Source organism: Eleutherodactylus coqui, chromosome 11 (genome assembly GCF_035609145.1).
Source record: "Eleutherodactylus coqui strain aEleCoq1 chromosome 11, aEleCoq1.hap1, whole genome shotgun sequence".
NCBI classification, from domain to species: Eukaryota; Metazoa; Chordata; class Amphibia; order Anura; family Eleutherodactylidae; genus Eleutherodactylus; species Eleutherodactylus coqui.
In genome coordinates, this window is record NC_089847.1 from 85,067,229 (window position 1) to 85,091,305 (window position 24,077).

Genomic DNA, 24,077 nt, shown 5'->3' on the forward strand with positions numbered 1-24,077 from the left:
CAGTAGAATTCCCGAAGGCGAAACTGCTACAAAAACGTTGTTTGATATTTATGCCTGCCTAAACTGTACAATGAACGATAAGCAAACAAATGAACTAATATTGTTAGTCATTCTGCCGCTATCAGCGCTTGCATTGGATGATTATTATTCAGATTCGCACAATCCATTGAGAATCTGGACGCTAATCGTTCCGTATAAAAGGGCCCTTAGTTTACATAGAAATGGTATAGTAGAAAACAGTCATTCTCAGCAGTCGGGTCCACTCCTCTACCTTTTGCAAGGAGTCGTGGCATTTATTCTATCCCAGCTTTGCTTATAGGTGTATAGATGCATTGTAAACATATCAAGCCATATTCTTTATTATGGCCTTACCCAAAGGCAACTGTTGTGTCCTGCACTACCCCCTTGCACAGACATTAACAATAGAGTACTTCTAAAATGAACATCTCTCATTACCTGGAAATGGAAGCATCCTGCATAATTCTGCTGAAAGCTCTGACCATGAGGAACCACTCGGTGGAGTAAGGTGTCATTTAACGTCAAAGAGGCAATAGCAGCGAGAAGCCAACAGTCACCTGGAAAGAATGAGTAAAAACATCAAAATGGGTTAAAACCTATTAAAGATTCACACTCACAAAAAACTAATTCATGGTAAAAATGTAAAGAAAGCCAAAGAAAAAAAAATGTGATTTTCAAGTCTATCATGCTGAACAAACCTGTGTGTTTCATCTTCTCTGACCTGAGCTTCCACTGAACCCATAAAATAGCCAACCGATGGCATGGTGTAAGCTCTGATGAACCAAAGTGATGGGTCCCTCCCTTCTCTAAGTCGCTTTGGCCACTAAGTTGTTTCACCTGTCACACTCGAAAATAAAGTTATAAAGAAAAACTTTCCAATTAAGAAACATCTATCCAGATCAATAGAGACCCGGTAGGCGCCCGATTACCAAATATGAATCGATGGTTATACAGACATTATTAAAACACACTTGTAAAGCTGGGGAACCCCAAGGAAAACCCCTCAGAATAAGATGTCAACCCAAAATATGCTATAATATACAGATTTTCTAATTATGTAAAGTTTCTGTTCTTATGAAAGTTAACATTACTGTTCTGTGCTGGGAAAAAAAATCCGGATCATCAGACTGTGTCCATATATACCAAAGAAATTTCACAGTATATGGCAGGTCAGTATATGAGCGTATGCTACTGCGTATTATGCGCACAGTTTTTGTGTGTGCAATATACCAGGCTTTCATTTGTGACACTCACACAATGCACACACAATATGCGCGGGCGAAAAAGATCATAGCATGCTCTATCTTGGCGCATTTTATGCACGCATAGACGCTTCTATAGTGTATGGGGAGTGGAGACATCCAGCAAGTATGCATGGCATTGTGTATGTGCTGCATGCTCACTCACTGGCAAGCACAGTTGTGTGAGCCCGGCCGTAGACTTTCAAGCGTGCTGCTCACACTACACGTGCAAAATACATGGCAAAAAAGATCGCGGCATACTCTATGACCTGATGTCCACTTGTATGCAGGGATTCCGCTGATGAATTCCCGCAGCAGAAACCCTGCGTGCCTGCGGACATGCCAAGGAAAATGACGGATACTCACCCGTCCGAACGCTGTGGGTCTCCCCTTCGTCGCATCTTCTTTTTTCTGCCCGGCGGATGTGCTCGGCATGCCGGCAGCGTGCTGCGCGCATGTGCCGTGCACACTTTTTTTAAACTCATGCTCTCTCGCGTATCTGCGGCACAGCACAAAACAGCTTTGGCTGTGCCGCGGATCTGCACGGCTTCCACTGCCTTCAATGGAAGCACAGGAGATCCACAGGAAGATCGAGCATGATGTGATTTCTTCCCAGGCGTGTGACGCGCACACCGGGAAAAAAAACAAACATCCCATTCGCAAGCTTTTAGCTGCCCTACGGATGCTAATGCAGCCCCGTGGGCAGCAAGACGCTCGGATCTCCCCGCACATGACATCGGGCCTATCTTGGTGTATATTACGCATGCATATATGTCAAGACAGTGTATGGAGATTGGCGACATGCAGTAAGTACACATGCTGCTGCGAGCTCGCACATGACACGCCAGCAAACACGGTTGTGTGAGCCAGGCCTATGTCTTCAGATCAATCATTAATGGTAAACACTTGGCAAAAAAAATGAAGTTTTTGGATCCAAAATATACTCCAAATGATGATTAAATACTTTGTTAACCCATTCAGGGTGAACACAGATATAGGCTTGTAGTTACACATCACTTATATGGCTTTTGGCAAAATCTACGCAGAAGTCACTGTGAAAGAGCTACAAAAGAATGCAGTCTGGTAATGTGCTCACACACAGGCATATAGTGGTCATTTATGACTGCGTTTCGGGGCAGTGTACTAATTAACTAATTAGTACTATAATTCATTACAATTTAGAGAAACTACAAGTACAGACCCAGGAGGGACGGAGCAAGAATTAGTGAAACTGGAGACAACTGCAGAGGATTATTAGGCTGGGTTCTCACGGGACGGAAATCCCGTGGAAATCTCGCTGTTTGGCCGCATGGAAAAAACGCAAGATTTCCGGGGGATAAGCGCTGCTTCAAAACCCGCGGCAAACTGCTGTTTTGGAGCAGTTCGGCCGCCAGCATTCCATTGTGGCTTCCTCTCCCCATAAAGAGGAATGAGGCCGCAACAGTGCTGCGGCTGTCAATTCTGAGCCGGGTTGACTGCCCCATGTGGACGAGATTTTTGTAAAGTCAACATGGTTGGCTAATCCCGGGATTAGGAGCTGCGGGCGTATTTGCCGCACAGAAATTCCACGTGAAATTTCCGCGGCAAATCCGTCCCATGTGAACCCAGCCCTGAGGCGCTTTTACACGGAATGATCGTTCAAACGAGCAAAAACGAATAATTGTTTTAGGGGTAAAACGTAGCCAACGATCGAATGACGAATGATAAAAATCGGTTGCTTTTCATTCATTTTATGCAGGCAGAATAATCATCGTTGGCTCGTTCACTTATCGTTTGGTTTAAATACCGATCATTCAGTCTTCTCAGTCACTTATACAGCGAATGCTAATGACTGTACAATTTCTCCTTGAACAAGCCAGCGATGTATCTGCTGTATATCAGGCTGCACGAGAGCGAGCGAGAGAATTCAGACATCATTAGCTCATACAAATAAGAACTCATTTGGCCTAAACGGACCCTTAATTAGTTGCAGAAAAAAATGTGACTCAGCAACCAGAAGGTGAACACACTGCACAAGAGGACAAGTACAAGAGCATGCCAATGTCAGAAGCAGAGAATTCTGTATAGTTTAACCCCTTCACGCATTCTCACATACATTGGGGAGCACGTTGTTTTCCCGTATACCGGGGAATCTAGATAAGGGAGCAGCGAGTAGAACATACAGTGAATGGCGCAGGTCACATTGTGGAGATGCATGCAGACACGCCTGAGCCGGAGAGCAGTGACTCAGAGAAGAGAAATGTGAGGCAGCAGGAGGGAGCTACGCCTGAGGGAATCCCTGTGTCACACACCCAAAAAACCCCACAACCTCCACGCCCTCCAACGCCCACACGCCGTACCCTGCAGCGCCCTCATCTACGTACAAGGATCCACTCTAAACAACAACATTCTCAAAGCACAACAACATATTCCAGAACCACGACTGCGAATGGGATGGAAGCTGCATGTAGAGAAGGGGAGATCTGAGCAAACACTCTGTGGAGCAGCTGCCGGCGGCATTGTTACCGCAGAGCAAATGCTCACTTCAAGGAAAAAGTGTAGGGTTAGGTAGAACACTGCTCCAAAGTATTATCTATCTCAGGGGTGTCACACTCACTGCCACAGAGGGCCACATCAGTCTTATGGCTGCCTTCAAAGGGTGGATTTAGGGGCTAATTAAAGGTGTCAGGATGCCCCGATTTAGACAGGACAGTCCTGCATTGGGACCCTGTGTCCTGCTTTCCCCAGAAGCAGGACAGCCTTTTGTCCATTGGGACGTCTGGTCACCATGAAGGTAATTACCACCCGGGTGCCGTGGCTCTCCGGCTGGTAATCACTCACTGTTGATGCCGAAGGATGCACACATTGACGCAAGTGTGTGCATCTGGGATCCTCATTCCCTGACCTCTCCTCCTTGGATCCGCAGGAGGAAAGAAGAAGAGAGGAGACGTCTGGGCGCGCAGTGTCAACCAGAACAGCAGCGGCACTTTAAAGACAAGGAGGAGGCAAGTTTATGGGTTTCAGGGGGGCGCTACTACTACTGAGGCCACTATGGAGGTCACTATTAGTACTGGGGCTAATATAGGAGACAATATTGCTACTAAAGCCACTGTAGGGGGGGTGGGGGTGTCACCATTACTACTGTAGCCACTGTGAGGTGTGGTCACCATTACTCCTGGGGCCACTGTGTGTGTGTGGTCACCATTACTCCCAGGGCCACTGTGGGGGGCGGTCACCATTACTCCTGAGGCCACTCTGCACATGGCAGCATAACTCACGCTGACTTATGGTATGTTTACATGTGGCAGAAATGCTGCACAATGTCCTCAGCAAATTTTTTTGCAGCATTTCCGCATCCAAAAAACAGTCAAAATCTGTACCATTGGTGCGGACTCTGACTAGTAGTCAGCTGTGTACCCGCAGCCGATTTCATACTATGCAGCACTTCCCGACTTCCGATTCCCAGTGGCCTTGTCAGGTGTGGTGATGCTGGTTAGGGGGGCCATTACAGGTATCTGGGAATCGAAAGCTGGGGAGCACTGACAGTGGGAAGCCTACGGAGGAGGTGAGAGGGAGCGCCGCCTAGTATGAAATCAGCTGCGGGTACGCAACTGATTTCCAGTCAAAGGCCGCACTGACGGTACAGATTTTGACTGTTGTTTGGAATTCATTCAGAATTTGCTCCCTGTCTTTTTTGAAACGGACCTGTAAGTTTCATAATGACTGAGGTAAAAATCATACAGGATATGCCTCCCACCCCCCCACCCCCTCTTCCCTGACCTCTGTCCTGCTTTAACCCTGGGGGGGGGGGGGGGAATCTAAATAAAATCACATGAGCGTATGTGTGCAGTGTATTAAAACACGCAATTTTTGCTCACGTCATATGCAATGAATTGAGCCCTTTTATTTCAATGGGTTCGTTCACATGAACGTATTCTTTAATGCGGCATGACCTAATTTGTTGTGTATTTTGCCCTGCAATAGGACATTAAAGTGAATGGGCTGGTGCAAATAGGCAGCGAATACGAATCTGCGGTAATGCAGATTCAATTTTTTATCTTTACAAATGTGTTTTATTTTGCAAAAGTAGTAAAAACATCTCCATAAATGTGCAGTAATTGTGCTGCTCCAGATAAGAAAGCCATGTTATTTTCACCGATTGGTGAGCGCCGTTAAAACACAAACACAAAACACAATGGTGGAATATCTGTGGGATTTTTCAATCCCCCCCCAAAAAAAAATGTAATAAAACCTACACAACACATGTACCCCAAGGTGGTGCCATTAAAAAATACAACATGTCCATAAAAAAACAGCCTCAAATGATCCCCTTTTGTGCTGTGAAAGCATCACCTGCAGTGTCTGCCAATGCTCATAGGGTATGGCCACACGGAGCAGATTTTGCCTCAGCTCCTTGAAAGGGAGGATATCGACTAGGAAAATCTACAGCATAAATTCACAGGCTGTGGACTTTAAGGCCGCCTGCACACGGGCGGAAATCCCGCCGCGGGATTTCCCGCGGGATTTCTGCCACTGAAAGTTTGCATAGGAGTGCATTACAATACGCACTCCTATGCAGACGGCCGCGACATGTCCTATTTTTGTGCGCAGCACGCACTCACCCGGCCGCCGGCTCCGGTCTGCGCATGCGCCTTCTGCGCCGCAGCCGGCACACGAAAGAGCTGGGGCCGCCAGGCGCAGTACATCCGCAGTGCAGCTGCGGATGGAGTCACTGGTTGCTATGACTACAGGAAGTAGGTGTGGTAGGAGGCGTCCCAACACACAGCACAGAGCTTCACAGGCAAATTTCAGCAGCACCACTGCCCTTCCAGTCACCTCATCCACCAGACAGCAGCCACCAGCCTGCAGCCACAAGCCACCAGCCTGCAGCCACAAGCCACCAGCCTGCAGCCACCAGGCGTAACGAATAATGATCGACATGGGCAAACTTGTCGCAATGTTGCAGGACTTCCCTAGCATATGGGACAGTAACTCCCCAGAGTACTTAAACAAGAATCGAAAGGAACAATCCTGGCTTCAACTCTCCGCTCAGGTTTATGGGGATGCCTGGACGAACGCAATAGAAGCGGAAAAGAAGAACTTGCGTGAGTATTATTCACTATTGCGTCAAATGTCCTTTTTTTTCATTTTAACCCCTTAGTGGCCAAGCAGTTTTACTTTTGTTTTTATTGTGCTTTTTTCCATCCCCACTTTTAACCCCTTAGTGACGGAACTTTTCGCTTTTTTTTTTTTTTTCCCCTACTCCCTAAAAAATCGTAGTTCCTTTATTTATCCATCAACGTCGCTGTATGTGGGCTTGTTTTTTTGCGGGACGAGTTGTATTTTGCAATGGCACTATTTATTGTACCATATAATTTACTGCAAAACCTTAAAAAAATTGTAATCGGAGAGAAGAAAAAAAAAAGACTTTCCACCATCTTTCGGTGCGTCCTGTTTCTGCAGCGCGCAAAGTGCAACAAAAACGACCTGATATTTTTATTCTATGGGTCAGTACGATTACTACGATACCACATTTATATAGTATTTTTTTTGCTGTAGTACTTGTATTTTTTTTTTTTTTTTAAGATATTTAATTTTTTAAAATTATTTTCTGTGTCCATTTTCTGTGTGCAATAACTTTTTTATTACTTTGGCGACATAGTTGTGTGAGGGCTCATTTTGTGCTGTATGTCCTGATGTTTCTGTTGGTACCATTTTCGCTTACAGTTGACTTTTTGATCGCCTTTTATTATATTTTTTCTCGGAAATAGGGTGACCGAAAAAGTGCATTTCGTGCGTAGTTTCTTTATTTTTTTTGACCACATTCACCGTGCAGGGTAAATCATACATTACTTTGATAGATCAGACTTTTACGGATGCAGCGATACCAAAACGGTCACACTGCAGGACGGACGACTCTCCGCAACGCTGGCAGAAAAGAGCACATGACCGGCTCCATTGCCGGACTTGTGTTCTTTCCTCCAGCTCTGTGGAAAGACGTCCATCCTGCATTGCGGCCGTTTTGTGCAGGAAGACGGGTGCATCAGCCACCAGGATGCGCCCAAGTTACTTAGCCCTCCCTGTTTGTTTTTTGCGGGAACAGTTGTATTTTCCACTGGTGCCACTGAAGCGGCATTTATTGGGTTAATAGCCTTGTTCAGCAGACACCCGCAATGTGTAGAGGGAGATAGGTAGTATTTCTTGCCAATGCAGGATGTAAGAACGCAAAATCTGTAGTAATTAATTCCTCTTGTGAATTTTTTTGCAGTGACTGAAATAAAGTCACGCTGGAGAAGCGCCTGAAAAAAGTTACATGGATCAACCATGCCCACAAAGACATCTGCTCACCAGGTGAAAGCATGTTGCCAGAATAATTTAACGGTGCTCGCACAAGCAAGAGGGACAAAACGGAGTCTGGGTGTTGGTTTTTAAGCTGTTTTCCAAGGAATGGGCAGTTCTCTAGGGGTTGGGTTTACAATAAGGGGTGTCTGCTGGTTTTTCTGCGCGTTTTTTTCTGCAACACATCCGCGTATATCCGCGCGTGATTTTTCACGCATCCGCACCTATCCGCAAGCACATTTAGGTACCATACGCGCGTTAAAATCCGCTAGCGGAATCCGGAACGCTCGTGTGCAGGCGGCCTAAGGCCTCTTTCCCACGGGAGACGCAATATTGTCGCGAGAAACATCGAAGCAATATCGCATCAGCGGTCTGTGCGATATCGCAATTTTGTGTTGCTACAAAGTTGTGCGTGGTGCTACAAAGTCACGTAACTTTGTAGCGTTCTTTTGCCGGGATTTTGAGGGGGGCTTGAAATACAAGCCCTACCTCGAAAATAATCCCTGGCTGCATTAAAAAAAAAAAACATCACCTGAGAGGCGCTGTCAGCTCCGCCGCATCTGCTATGGAGGTCCCCAGAACTTGTCTTTAGTTTTCTGCCAGCGCTTCCTGGATTGGAGGTTCAAATTCTACATCTCCAGGAAGCCATGGCTATGATTGGCTGAGAAGCGGCGCTTGAAAATCAATCAGAACCAGCACTCGATGAACCAAATCACATTGATTCATTTATTTATGGAATGGCTGTGATTAGCTGAGCCAGCGTTCAAGAACTAATCCCAGCCAGTGCTTCATGGAGGTGGGAATTTTAAACCTCCAATCTAGGAAGGGCTGCCTGCTGTCTACAGAAAAAAGTGTGCTTGAGCTTCAGGTGAGACGCATGCTAGAGTGGGTAGTACCTTTGAGGTGATGTTTTATTTTATTTTTTTGATGCACATAGGGCGTATTTTAGGGCTTTGACTGTAGGATTTCCTTCTATTAAAGTTGCATTGCAACACACCAAAACCCACATTTTCGTGCGATGCAACACAAAAAAAGGGTCCATAGGGAAAAATGGGCTACAAAATATCGCAAATCGCGGCTGTATAGAGCATGACGCGATTTTGTATTCTCGCAATGTAGCATGCTACAAAACACCTCATGTGAAAGAACCCATTGGAAAGCATGGACTCCACATACATGCGATTTGTAGCACTGTCGCATCACGAGAAAATCGTGCAGTTTTATTGCCGGTGTGGAAGCGGGCCAACTCCAAGACAGCACGCCCGCTGTCTTGGGGTTATATTTGACCCAGATCTCTCTTTTACCCCCTACATCCAATATATTGATGAATACACCACCTACAACTCAAGAACATCTGCCTTTTTCTCACCATGGACATGCTAAAAAAGCTTACTGTTGCCCTCATCCACTCTCAGCTCGATTATTGCAACTCGCTGCTGATCGGCCTCCCCCGCACCCGACTCTACACTCTCCAATCCATCCTGAATGCGGCAATCAGTCTCATCTTTCTGTTCAGCCTCTACACAGATTCCTCTGCCCTGTGCCAGTCACTGCACTGGCTGCCCGTCAAATATAGAATTCAATTTAAACTTGCCACCCTCATCTATAAAGCTCTCATTAGCACCGCGCCGCCCTACATTGCTTCCCTCATCTTAATCCACCACCCAGCCCGCACCCTCTGCTCCGCTAACAAAATCAGACTAAGCGCTTCTTTAATTTAAACCTCTCATTCCCGCCTCCAAGACTTCTCCGGAGCAGCACAGGTCCTCTGGAACGCACTATCCAAAACTATCCGGGCAATCCCTGATTCACAAAACTTCAGTGTATTACATGTAACCGTGGTTTTGTTTGTTTGCTTGCATGGTTGGGGTCACATGGGACAGAAATCCAGCGGAAATTTCGCGGAATGGCAGCACCGAAAAACTGTGATTTCCGCGGAATAAGCGCAGCTTCAAACCCCACGGGTTTTGGAGCTGTTTCGACGCCTGCATTTCCACTGCGGCCATCTCTCCCCATATAGAGGAGAGACGCCGCTGTGTAAATGAAAAAAGAATCGACATGCTGAGTCTTTATATTCCGCGCTGCATGTCTGTTTCCGCACGACGTGGCCGCAGCGCGTGGACAAAATTTTTGCAAAATCTTGTCCACTCTGCTGGCTAATCCCAGAATTAGGAGCCACGGATGGAGTTGCCGTGCAGACATTCCGCACGGAAATTCCGTGGCAATTCTGCCCCGTGTGAGCCCAGCCTAAGCGCTGCGGAATATATTGGCGCTATATAAATAAAGATAATTGTTATTAAATGCTTGCGATTGCACCTCTCCCTCCTGCCAACCCGTATTCTGACTTACCAAGAGCTCCTTGGCAGATGTCTGTTCTGGTAGCACCATCCACGATAAACTGGGGGTTTGAAACAAGTTGCTGTATATGAGGAAAAGAGTAAGAGAACAAAGAGTTAGAAGGTTCTAAATGGATATTTAAATTTAATGTATTAGAGGTCACTAGCAGAGGTACCATTTTCATATTATGTTGTATGCATATATTGTGATACTATCATTCATGTTTGGTTGTTTTTGGAAACAACAGAAACCTACACATAACTGGTATAGTCACATTCATAACAACCCATACTATTAAATACAGTATTGCATTTATCAGGCATGGACAATTCCATTATAAATAAATCCAAAACAGCTATTTTTTGACCATCTTGCCTCCGCAAAACACAAAATAAATCATTTAAAAATCGTATATACCTCAAAATGGTACCAGTAAAAACTGCAAGCTGTCCCACAAAAAACAGCCCTAATGCTGCTCTGTAGACTGAAACATATACATGCTCTGGTCCTGGAACGTAGCGCCACACAAAAAGTATTTTTTATTTTTGAAAAAAGTGGTAAAACATAAAATCTCTATAAATTTGGTGTTCTCATAGTTGTAATGACTTGTAAAATAAAAGGTCACATAATATTTACAACACTTGGGGACCGCCATAGGAATAAATCCCAAAACACACTGGTGAAATAGCTTTTCATTGCCCCCAGCCCAAAAAAAGTTTCTCAATACATTATATGTACGTGAAAATGTTTTCTATAAAAACTAGAATTCGTTCTACAAAATGGTGTTATACAGATAGACTGATGAAAAAATGAAAAAGTTATGGCTGCGGGAACACAACAGGGGATAAGGCTCTTAACCTTTTCCAATCCAATTTGTATCCTGGTTTTCCTAGGGGGCTTACTCTTTTTCTGCCGTTTAATTATGAGCCATACAGAAGTTATCAGAAGTTATTCACTTACCTGTTCCGTTGCTAGCGTCCTCGTCTCCATGGTTGCCGTCTAATTTTCGCCATCTAATGGCCAAATTAGACGCGCTTGCGCAGTCCGGGTCTTTTGCTTTTCTCAATGGGGCTCCGTGTAGCTCCGCCCCGTCACGTGCCAATTCCAGCCAATCAGGAGGCTGGAATCGGCAATGGACCGCACAGAAGCCCTGCGGTCCACCGAGGGAGAAGATGCCGGCGGCCAACTTCAGCAGGTAAGTAAGAAGTCACCGGAGCGCGGGGATTCAGGTAAGCGCTGTCCGGTGATCTTTTTTAACCCCTGCATCGGGGTTGTCTCGCGCCGAACGGGGGGGGGGGGTTGAAAAAAAAAAAACCGTTTCGGCGCGGGACAACCCCTTTAAGGCTAAAATTAGTCATGTCACTAAGGGGATAAAAATGCACTTAAGGCGACTCTCTTCTGTGTCAGATATATTTATAATGAGACAAATTCACAATCTACAATAAAAGTGACTGTGTGTGTGTGTGGAGGGGAGTGTGTGTTTGGGGGGGGGGGGGTTAGACAATGTCCATCTAGTTTCAACTCCCCCCCCCCCCCCCCCACCCTTGTTGGTCCAGAGGGATTCCAATTTTAACATGACTGTTGGGGGTTAAAATACATTTGTCATTGTACAGCAAAACAAGATGAGTGATTCATCAGCAGGTTTGCAAATATCCACCTTGGCTCTGTTAAATATGCGATACCAGCAGCACACCCATAAAGTGTGCTGCTGGTATCGCATCCTCAACTTATATACTACATATACCACTGAACTCCTTTCCCCCCTCCCCCAGAGTTAGCAATGTATTATAACTAGTGCAGGAGCTGGAGGGGTGCATGACACAGATAGGACAAAACTGTTGGCTAGACGTACGGCAGGGTGGTTTGTGTAGCCAAAATTTTACTTTTGTCATTTGTGTTTTGTATTTGTGGGTTCATGTGTGTTGTATGTATATATTGTGTTCGTAAATTTGCTTTTAGGTCCGATTATGCATAACCTGTATGCCCTTTTGCAAGTTGGCTGTAAAAATAGTTTTTTTACCTCATCACCCTCCCCCTCTTTTTTTTTTTTTTTTGGTAACATCCAGGTCACTCTTTGTTTTGTGGAATTTTTGCACCAATTTCTACTATTTTCAAAAACATTAAGATTGAGTTTTTCTTTTATATTTATGGAAAAAAACTTGACTGCAGTAAACCTGTGGATTCACTGCGCGCGCGCACACGCACGCACACAATGTGATTTTACACGTATTTTTGTGCATGCAAACACGCAGTGCATTTGCGCACACAAATACACGCCACAGCAGGCAAGATATGAGGACATAAGTGTATTTAAGTTGTGGCCAAAATATACTTATGCCCATATGAACAAGCCCTAAGGCCCAATGTCCACAAGCAAAACAGTATTTGTAAATCCGCGCGGGTGTCCCGCAAGCATGATCTGCACCCATAGGGAATCATTGGACACCTGCAGGTTAATAAATACGGCTGTCATTTTTTCCTGGCGCGCGGATCGCACGTGCGGGAAATCACCCGCAGCATGCTCCATTTTGTGCGGGTCATCCGCGGCTTCCATTGAAGCCTATGGAAGCCATCCGGTCCAGCGGCCACACCCGCAGCTGTAGTTGTGCTGTGCCGTGGGACCACATGAAAGCAGGAGTTCAAAAGAAAAAAAAAAAATGTGCACGGCCCACACTTGCAGCACGCCTCCGGCGTGCCGAGCACATCCGCTGGGCCAAAAGAAAGAAGATCCGGCCGCTACGGATGGTACATCTGCAGCATCCGGACAGGTAAGTATATCTGTTTTTTTGGTCTCATGTCTGCGGGGTTCTGCACGGGAAATCCGTGCGGGCCCGAATTTCCGCGTCGATACGAGGCCTTAGTCTTAGTCTAGACTTGAAACAAATTATATACTGTAGGTTTAAAACTGTAAATAATAATAATAATAATAATAATAATAATTAGAGATGAGCGAACGTGTTCGTCCGAGCTTGATATTCGTGCGAATATTAGGGTGTTCGGGATGTTCGTTATTCGTAACGAACACCATGCGGTGTTCGGGTTACTTTCACTTCCTTCCCTGAGACGTTAGCGCGCTTTTCTGGCCAATTGAAAGACAGGGAAGGCATTACAACTTCCCCCTGTGTTGTTCCAGCCCTATACCACCCCCCTGCTGTGAGTGGCTGGGGTGATCAGGTGTCCGCCGAATATAAAAGTCGGCCCCTCCCGCGGCTCGCCTCAGATGCCGTGTGAGTTAGATGAGGGACAGTGCTCTTTGTACCGGAGCTGCTGTAGGGAAAGAATTGGTAGTTAGTGTAGGCTTCAAGACCCCCAAAGGTCCTTATTAGGGCCACTGATAGCTGTGTGTTGGCTGCTGTTAGCAGTGGCAATTATTTTTTTTCTCAAAATCGCCTCTGCAGAGCGTTGCACCCGGCATTAGGGACAGAAGTGTTGCATAGGCAGGGAGAGTGTTAGGAGTGAGTGTAGCCTTCAAGAACCTCAACGGTCCTTTCTAGGGCCATATTTAACCGTGTGCAGTACTGTGCTGGCTGCTGTTAGCTGTGCTGCATTTTTTTTTTCTTCTCAAAATCGCCTCTGCAGAGCATTGCACCCTCCATTGATACTGCAGGGAAAGAATTGTGTAGGCAGGGCCACAACACAGTTATTATTCATTGAATATACGCAGTGCTGCCTTTTGGTGGAAAAAAACTGAAAATAATTGTATTTGTCCTGCCTCTGTCCCTCCTAAGGGCGGTGGACACGTGTCGGCTGCGTGTGCAACGTTTAAAAATCAGACGCACCCAGCTACGTTTTACTCCTGGCTTCGCCATTTGCTTTCCTTAATTGGGAAAAAAAATACCTGCTCTGCCAGAGTTAATAACTCTGCTACCCTCACGTTCTGTGCCACATTAGCAGGGCCACAGCACAGTTATTAAACTTCTCATGTTCATTGAATATACGCAGTGCTGCCTTTTGGTGGAAAAAAACTGAAAATAATTCTATTTGTCCTGCCTCTGTCCGTCCTAAGGGCGGTGGACACGTGTCGGCTGCGTGTGCAACGTTTAAAAATCAGACGCACCCAGCTACGTTTTACTCCTGGCTTCGCCATTTGCTTTCCTTAATTGGGAAAAAAAATACCTGCTCTGCCAGAGTTAATAACTCTGCTACCCTCACGTTCTGTGACACATTAGCAGGGACACAGCACAGTTATTAAACTTAGATTATTCATTCACTAGAGGCAGTGGGGCCTTTCGTTTTCAAAAAAGGGAAAAAATTATATTTGGCTGCAGTCTTGCGCCAATTTATTTCCTGCCTGTGAAATCAAATCACTGGTAATACAGCATGCTGAGGGGTAGGGGTAGGCCTAGAAGACGTGGACGCGGCCGAGGACGCGGAGGGCCAAGTCAGGGTGTGGGCACAGGCCGAGCTCCTGATCCAGGTGTGTCGCAGCCGACTGCTGCGCGATTAGGAGAGAGGCACGTTTCTGGCGTCCCCACATTCATCGCCCAATTAATGGGTCCACGCGGGAGACGGTTATTAGAAAATGAGCAGTGTGAGCAGGTCCTGTCCTGGATGGCAGAAAGTGCTTCGAGCAACCTATCGTCAACACGCAGTTCTGCGCCGTCCACTGCTGCAAATCCGAATCCTCTGTCTGCTGCTCCTCCTTCCTCCCAGCCTCCTCACTCCACTACAATGACACCTGCTCAGGAGCGGGAACACTCCCAGGAACTGTTCTCGGGCCCCTGCTTAGATTGGGCAGCAGCGGTTCCTCTCCCACCAGAGGAGTTTATCGTCACTGATGCCCAACCATTCGAAAGTTCCCAGGGTCCGAGGGAAGAGGCTGGGGACTTCCGCCAACTGTCTCAACAACTTTCTGTGGGTAAGGAGGAGGATGACGATCAGACACAGTTGTCTTGCAGTGAGGTAGTAGTAAGGGCAGTAAGTCCGAGGGAGCAGCGCACAGAGGATTCGGAGGAAGAGCAGCAGGACGATGAGGTGACTGACCCCACCTGGTGTGCAACGCTTACTCAGGAGGACAGGTCTTCAGAGGGGGAGTCAAGGGCATCAGCAGGGCAGGTTGCAAGAGGCAGTGCGGTGGCCAGGGGTAGAGGCAGGGCCAGACCGAATAATCCACCAACTGTTTCCCAAAGGGCCCCCTCGCGCCATGCCACCCTGCAGAGGCCGAGGTGCTCTAAGGTCTGGCAGTTTTTCACAGAGACGCCTGACGACCGACGGTTTGCACCCCTGCCTCTCCCCCTGTCCCCAACCTGCCACTGAGATGCAACCCCCCTCTCAGGACACAGGCACTACCGTCTCCTGGCCTGCACCCACACCCTCACCTCCGCTGTCCTCGGCCCCATCCAGCAGTGTAGTTCAGCGCACCGTCCAGCCGTCGCTTGCGCAACTGTTGGAGCGCAAGCGCAAGTACGCCGCCACGCACCCGCACGCTCAAACGTTAACCGTCCGCATAGCAAAATTCATCAGCCTTGAGATGCTGCCGTATAGGGTTGTGGAAACGGAGTCCTTCAAAAGTATCATGGAGGCGGCGGCCCCGCGCTACTCAGTTCCCAGTCGCCACTACTTTTCCCGATGTGCCGTCCCAGCCCTGCACGACCACGTCTCCCGCAACATTGTACGCGCCCTCACCAACGCGGTTACTGCCACGGTCCACTTAACAACGGACACGTGGACAAGCACAGGCGGGCAGGGCCACTACATCTCCCTGACGGCACATTGGGTGAATTTAGTGGAGGCTGGGACAGAGTCAGAGCCTGGGACCGCTCACGTCCTACCCACCCCCAGAATTGCGGGCCCCAGCTCGGTGGTGGTATCTGCGGAGGTGTATGCTTCCTCCACTAAAGCACCCTCCTCCTCCTCTGTCTCGCAATCAAGATGTGTTAGCAGCAGCATGTCGCCAGCAGTCGGTGTCGCGCGGTGTGGCAGCACAGCGGTGGGCAAGCGTCAGCAGGCCGTGCTGAAACTACTCAGCTTAGGCGATAAGAGGCACACGGCCCACGAACTGCTGCAGGGTCTGACACAGCAGACCAACCGCTGGCTTGCGCCGCTGAGCCTCCAACCGGGCATGGTCGTGTGTGACAACGGCCGTAACCTGGTGGCGGCTCTGCAGCTCGGCAGCCTCACGCACGTGCCATGCCTGGCCCACGTCTTTAATTTGGTGGTTCAGCGCTTTCTGAAAAGCTACCCACGCTTGTCAGACCTGCTCGTAAAGGCGCGCCGGCTCTGCGCACATTTCCGCAAGTCCCACACGGACGCTGCCACCCTGCGCACCCTGCAACATCACTTTAAGCTGCCAGTGCACCGACTGCTGTGCGACGTGCCCACACGGTGGAACTCTACGCTCCACATGTTGGCCAGGCTCTATGAACAGCGTAGAGCTATAGTCGAATACCAACTCCAACATGGGCGGCGCAGTGGGAGTCAGCCTCCTCAATTCCTTTCAGAAGAGTGGGCCTGGTTGGCAGACATCTGCCATGTCCTTGGTAATTTTGAGGAGTCTACCCAGGTGGTGTGCGGCGATGCTACAATCATTAGCGTCACCATTCCTCTGCTATGCATCTTGAGAAATTCCCTGCAAACCATAAAGGCAGCTGCTTTGCGCTCGGAAACGGGGGCGGGGGAAGACAGTATGCCGCTGGATAGTCAGGGCACCCTCCTGTCTATTTCTCAGCGCGTACAGGAGGAGGAGGAGGAGCATGAGGAGGATGAGGAGGAGGGGGAAGAGACAGCTTGGCCCGCTGCTGACGGTACACCGGCTGATTGCCTGTCATCCTTTCAGCGTGTATGGCCTGAGGAGGAGGAGGAGGAGGAGGAGGAGGATCCTGAAAGTGATCTTCCTAGTGAAGACAGCCATGTGTTGCGTACTGGTACCCTGGCACACATGGCTGACTTCATGTTAGGATGCCTTTCTCGTGACCCTCGCGTTGCACGCATTCTGGCCACAACAGATTACTGGGTGTACACACTGCTCGACCCACGCTATAAGGAGAACCTGCCCACTCTCATTCCTGAAGAGGAAAGGGGTTCGAGAGTGTTGCTATACCACAGGACCCTTGCGGACAAGCTGATGGTAAAATTCCCAGCCGACAGCGCTAGTGGCAGAAGGCGCAGTACCGAGGGCAAGGTAGCAGGGGAGGTGCGGAGATCAAGCAGCATGTACATCCCAGGCAGTGCAACAGTCTTTAAGGGCCTGGCCAGCTTTATGGCTCCCCACCAAGACTGTGTCACCGCTCCCCAGTCAAGGCTGAGTCGGCGGGAGCACTGTAAAAGGATGGTGAGGGAGTACGTAGCCGATCGCACGACCATCCTCGGTGACGCCTCTGCCCCCTACAACTACTGGGTGTCGAAGCTGGACACGTGGCCTGAACTAGCGCTGTATGCCCTGGAGGTGCTTGCTTGTCCTGCGGCTAGCGTCTTGTCGGAGAGGGTGTTTAGTGCGGCTGGGGGAATCATCACAGATAAGCGTAGCCGCTTGTCAACCGACAGTGCCGACAGGCTAACACTCATCAAGATGAACAAAGGCTGGATTTCCCCAGACTTCTGTTCTCCACCAGCGGACAGCAGCGATACGTAAGCAATACATAGGCTGCACCCGCGGATGGAAGCTACGTTCTCTCTCACCATCCAAAACGGGGACATTTCTGCTTCATCAATCTGTGTCTAATATTCCTCCTCCTCCTCCTCCTGCTCCTCCTCCTGAAACCTCACGTAATCACGCTGAACGGGCAATTTTTCTTAGGGCCACAAGGATCACTCAAATAATTTTTCTGAACAATTTTTATAAGTTTCAATGCGCTTAAAAGCGTTGGAACTGTAACTTGAACCAATTTTTCGTTACACTGGGCTGCCTCCAGGCCTAGTTACCACTTAAGCCACATTAACCAAAGCGATTAATGGGTTTCACCTGCCCTCTTGGCTGGCCATGGCCAATTTTTGGGATGTACATTAGTACTGTTGATACAGCAATTTTTGTGGGCCCTCGCCTACAGTGTAATCAAATTAATTTTTAGCCCACCTGCATTCCAGCTGACGTTACCTCAGCTGTGTTGGGCAATGCAATGGGATATTTCTATGTACCGCCGGTGGCTTCCTGGCACCCACCCAGGCAGTGGGTCCACAGGGAGTTTAACCTACATGTGTCCACTTCTAAAGAACCCCAGTCAGACTGGGGCATGCATGCAGTGTGGGCCGAAGCCCACCTGTATTACGCACGACATTACTACCTCAGCTGTGTTGGGCAATGCAATGGGATATTTTTGTGTACCGCCGGTGGGTTCCAGGGAGCCACCCATGCTGTAGGTGCACACGGAGTGTAACCTACATGTGTCCACTTGTAAAGAACCCCAGTCTGACTGGGGCATGCAGTGTGGGCCGAAGCCCACCTGTATTACGCACGACATTACTACCTCAGCTGTGTTGGGCAATGCAATGGGATATTTCTATGTACCGCCGGTGGCTTCCTGGCACCCACCCAGGCAGTGGGTCCACAGGGAATTATAAATGCATCTGTTTCCACTTGTAAAAAAACCCAGTCTGACTGGGGCATGCAGTGTGGGCCGAAGCCCACCTGTATTACGCACGACATTACTACCTCAGCTGTGTTGGGCAATGCAATGGGATATTTCTGTGTACCGCCGGTGGGTTCCAGGGAGCCACCCATGCTGTGGGTCGACAGGGACTTCACAATAGGGAGTTGTACCTGCCTGTGTCTATGAATTAAAAAGCCCGGTCTGACTGGGGCATGCAGACACCTTGACAGAATGAATAGTGTGTGGCACATAGGTTCCCCATTGCTATGCCCACGTGTGCAGCTCCTGATGGCGGTGGCACAGGATTCTATTTCTCATTGCTTCTGTACAGCATTGTGGGCTATCGCCCCGCCCCTTTTAAAGAGGGTCGCTGCCTAGCCGTGCCAACCCTGTGCAGTGTGTGCCTGCGGTCCCTCGTCATGGCAGACGCACTTCTAAATAGACATGAGGGTGGTGTGGCATGAGGGCAGCTGAAGGCTGCGCAGGGACACTTTGGTGTGCGCTGTGGGGGGGAGGGGGGGCGGTTGGGCAGCATGTAACCCAGTAGAAGTGGCAGTGGAGTGTCATGCAGGCGGTGATTGTGCTTTGTTGGAGGTAGTGTGGTGCTTAGCAAAGGTATGCCATGCTAATGATGGCTTTTCAGAAGTAAAAGTTGTTGGGAGGAGGGGGGGGGGGGGGCCCCACTCTTGCCGGTATTCTGGCTTAATAGTGGGACCTGTGAACTTGAGATGCAGCCCAACATGTAGCCCCTCGCCTGCCCTATCCGTTGCTGTGTCGTTCCCATCACTTTCTTGAATTGCCCAGATTTTCACACATGAAAACCTTAGCGAGCATCGGCGAAATACAAAAATGTTCTGGTCGCCCATTGACTTCAATGGGGTTCGTTATTCGAAACGAACCCTCGAACATCGCGGGAAGTTCGTTTCGAATAACGAACACCCGAACATTTTGGTGTTCGCTCATCTCTAATAATAATATAAAAAATTACATTCACCTACTTCAGCAGCAAATAGTCCAGCACAGGAGCAACAGTGCCTGCCGCACTGAACCCGGAGGAAGCCAAGAGGTGGTCACGTGCTATTCATCGTGAACATGGCCTCTCCGCCATTTACAAGCTTCAGTGGTGAATTCTTCCATAGCTGCTTAAGCCTGTGATTGGCTGAGTGGTCACATGAGCAACGTACAGCGCATGACCTCCTATCGGCTTCCAGGTTACAAGCGACAGGCATAGAGTTCCAACACTGAACAGGGAGCCACTGAATCAGGCAAGTATACATTTTTCCTATATTTTATATCTTTTTAAGTTTTTTTTTCAATGGGGCGCTAGCCCCATTGAAAAGATATGGAGAATGCCGTGGACTTCTGCCACAGCTGTCACAGCTGTGACAGCTGTGGCAGAAGTGCAGCATGCTATCCCATTGCTTTCAATGGGATCGGCGCTGCTGCCGGTCCCATTGAAAGCAGTGGTTTGTAGCAAACCCTGCAGTATGTTTTTCGGGGAAGGGCTTGAAATATAAGCCCTTCCCTGAAAAGCAACAATAAGTGGTAAAAAAAAAATAAAAAATTACTCACCTCTCCGCTGCTCAGACGCATCCTCCAGCTGGCTCCCCGGCACTGCTGTCCAGCACTTTCAGCTAGTGCTTAGCTATTGGCTGAGCGCTCAGCCAATTACAGATAGCGCTTAGCTATTCATTCATGAATAGCACCATCTTAGCTATTGAAAGCAATGGGATAGCATGCTGCACTTCTGCCACAGGTGTGACAGCTGTGGCAGACGTTCGTGGTATTCTCCCTATGTTTTCAATGAAGCTAGCGCTGCTGCCGTTGGCCCCATTGAAAACACTGGCGATGTTCCAGCGTTTTTCTTGCGCTGCGAGGCGAGTGTTTTCACTTGCTCTCGCAGTGCAAAATAGAAAAAAAACCGCGAGTGGGTGTCCACCCTAAGGGTGACTACCCACTACAGTTTTTTTTACAGCAAAATTCGCAGCGTTTTTTTTTTCTGCAGGGGTCTATGGGACTTGTAATGTTAAAAGTTCTGGGTTCTCTCTGCTGGATGCTGTGCGAGTTCAGGACTTCTATGTGGACTGGCTTTATATTGTTGGGCTGGGAGGGGGTAGTCCACCAGTCGGCTATTTCTATGTAACTGAAGAGCCCGACAAGCAGACCTTTATTTTTGGATTATTCCTTGAAGTGGCTGATGTCTGTAGAGCTGCACCGCAATCACAAGCTAATTCACACTTTTTTAATGTTCCCTTTTCCTCTCTCTGCAGGGGAAACATGTGACTATTTTGAGCCGCACTCCTCTGTACTCACTTGCAAACATTTAAACACTCCCTGTTGTTGCTTTTGCATGATACTTTGGGTAAGAACCAGTTTTTTGGGAGACTTCAAGATACTCAAGAATTTTTAATCCATTTTATTTGTAACCATCGTTTTTCCTGGTACAGTACTGAGCTTCACCCTTGCTATTGCTTCATGTTTCAACTGAAATTTGTTTCAGTGCATGTCCATGCATTATGGCGTCCTGTCCACAGGCAAATTTTCACTGCATTCCCCGAGGCGATAATCCGGCCGCGGGGAACACAGTGAATGCTTTCCATAGACACTTATTATGGAAAGCACAGCCTCGCTGTCCACAAGCGGAGAATCATAGCAATTCTCCGCTCACGGGCGTTTAAACCGCAGCATGCTGCGATTCTCCACGGTGAGCCTGTCAGTCAGATAGGCTCAGTGCGGAGAGCCGTCAGCTCTCTCCTGCTTCCCGGCGGTGGCTCCCGCAGCGGAGATCTGCCGCGGGATATTGCTACGCCCATGGACAGGAGCCCTAACACATGCTCCCTGGATGACTGATGTATTGGAAATAATCAGTGAGCTGCTTATCTTTTTACCTTCTTTTCCATCTTTAGACACCTTTGTCTAACTTTATACTACCCCGTTGGTTTATTCTAAACCAAAATTTTCAAGCACGGCATCTCATTTAGGTCATGCCCCCTTTCTGCAAAACCATTCGTAGAGTCATGCTCACAGCAGAAAAAAGAAAAAAAGTGTCTAAGACGTTGTAAATGTGGTGCAATGCATGTAAAAGTTTTCTGGCACTTCTAGTAGTAAATCTGCTCTGTTTTTACTCCACCATTTTTATAACCATCAGTGGCGATTCCCACTATGAAATTGCATAAACATTGCTAATACCAACAATTGCAGCAGCGGTGTCAAGTTTTTCACATATAGTATTTGAGTCATATGCAAATTAGAAAGCTGATAAATAGAGAAAACATGCTTGTAACTGACATTCACTTCCCAAACACAGTATGATAACCGCCAACATTCTAAAATGCATGAAAATCATGTTCCCATAACCCTGCACATTCACCTAGCAAAAATACACTTATTTTAGAGTTTCAGGTTCGAAATATATGCCTTAGGCCGCCTGCAGACGAGCGGGTCAGATCCGGCAGCGAGAAATCTCGCCGCGCGATCCGACCCCAGAGCCTGCAGGGACGAGCGCGTACTCACCCGCGCCTGGCGGCCCCGGCTCTTTCATGTGCCGGCTGCCGCGCAGCCGGCGCATGCGCAGACCAGAGCCGGCGGCCAGGTGAGTGCGTGCCCCGCAGAAAATTAGAACATGCCGCGGTTTGTTTGCCGCGCGAGATTTCGCGCGGCCAAACCGCGGCCGTCTGCATAGGAGTGCGTATTGTAATGCACTCCTATGCAGACTTTCAGCGGCGGAAATCCCGCGGGAAATCCCGCGGCGGGATTTCCGCTCGTCTGCAGGCGGCCTTAGGGTGCCTGCACACGAACGGAATTTCCAGCGCGTTATTTTAGGCACATTATCTGCCCCAGACCGCAGCCAATATACTCCTATGAGGATCCGCAGTTGTTCCCAGACGGACGGATTTGTATCGCGTTTTTTCACGCGCGTGAAAAAATCTGCGACCTGTTCTAATTTGGGTCGGATTCTGCGCGTGAAGCCTCCAATACAAGTGAATGGGTGCGTTTTTTCACGCAGCACATCCGCAGTGCAGCTGCGGATGGAGTCACTGGTTGCTATGACTACAGGAAGTAGGCATGGTAGGAGGCGTCCCAACACACAGCACAGAGCTTCACAGGCAAATTTGTAGAGGGAGATAGGTAGTATTTCTTGCCAATGCAGGATCTAAGAATGCAAAATCTGTAGTAATGAATTCGGCCGCCTGCAGACGAGCGGGTCGGATCCGGCGGCGAGAATTCTCGCCGCGGGACCCGACCCGAGAGCCTGCAGTGACGAGCGCATACTCACCCGCGCCTGGCGGCCCCGGCTCTTTCATGTGCCGGCTGCCGCGCAGCCGGCGCATGCGCAGACCGTAGCCGGCGGCCGGGTGAGTGCGAGCCCCGCACAAAAATAGGACATGCCGCGGTTTGTTTGCAGCGCGAGATTTCGCGCGGCCAAACCGCGGCCGTCTGCATAGGAGTGCGTATTGTAATGCACTCCTATGCAGACTTTCAGTGGCGGAAATACCGCTGCGGGATTTCCGCCCGTGTGCAGGCGGCCTTCCTCTTGTGAATTTTTTTGCAGTGACTGAAATAAAGTCACGCTGGAGAAGCGCCTGAAAAAAGTTACATGGATCAACCATGCCCACAAAGACATCTGCTCACCAGGTGAAAGCATGTTGCCAGAATAATTTAACGGTGCTCGCACAAGCAAGAGGGACAAAACGGAGTCTGGGTGTTGGTTTTTAAGCTGTTTTCCAAAGAATGGGCAGTTCTCTAGGGGTTGGGTTTACAATAAGGGGTGTCTGCTGGTTTTTCTGCGCGTTTTTTTCCGCAACACATCCGCGTATATCCGCGCGTGATTTTTCACGCATCCGCACCTATCCGCAAGCGCATTTAGGTACCATACGCGCGTGAAAATCCGCTATCAGAATCCGGAACGCTCGTGTGCAGGCGGCCTTAAAGGGGTTGTCCCGCGCCGAAACGTTTTTTTTGTTGTTTTTTTTAACACACCCCCCCCCCCCCGGCGCGAGACAACCCCGATGCAGGGGTTAAAAAAACAAACCGCTCAGCGCTTACCTGAATCCCGGCGGTCCGGCGTCTTCATACTTACCTGCTGAAGATGGCCGCCGGGGTCTGCTCCCTCTGTGGACCGCAGCTCTTCTGTGCGGTCCATTGCCGATTCCAGCCTCCTGATTGGCTGGAATCGGCACGTGACGGGGCGGAGCTACACGGAGCCGGCATTCTGCACGAGCGGCTCCATTGAAGAGAGCAGAAGACCCGGACTGCGCAAGCGCGGCTAATTTGGCCATCGGAGGGCGAAAATTAGTCGGCTCCATGGGAACGAGGACGCTAGCAACGGAGCAGGTAAGTAAAAAACTTTTTATAACTTCTGTATGGCTCATAATTAATGCACAATGTACATTACAAAGTGCATTATTATGGCCATACAGAAGTGTATAGACCCACTTGCTGCCGCGGGACAACCCCTTCAAAGGGAGTGTGTTGGTTTAAACATGCTGTCCGAACAGCAGGCATGATGTTATAGAACAGAAGGAGCTGAGCAGACTGATATATAGTTTTATGGGGAAAGATGCAGTGTAACTTGTTTTATTAACTTTTATTCTGAGCTATTTTGAGCTGAATAGTCAAATGGGCGGAGCTATCAGTG

At 48.7% G+C, this 24,077-nt stretch overlaps 1 protein-coding gene across 2 annotated transcripts in view; it reads right to left on the minus strand.

Moving 5' to 3' along the window:
* Positions 1–24,077, minus strand: part of CAPN1 (calpain 1) — a 72,318-nt gene that overhangs the window by 31,317 nt on the left and 16,924 nt on the right. For both annotated transcript variants that reach the window (XM_066582892.1, XM_066582893.1), the window contains 2 exons: positions 9,927–9,996; positions 457–575 (listed from right to left, as the gene is read on the minus strand). In XM_066582892.1, coding sequence (XP_066438989.1) covers positions 457–575; positions 9,927–9,996 — 189 coding nt within the window. The remainder of the gene's footprint in view (positions 1–456; positions 576–9,926; positions 9,997–24,077) is intronic.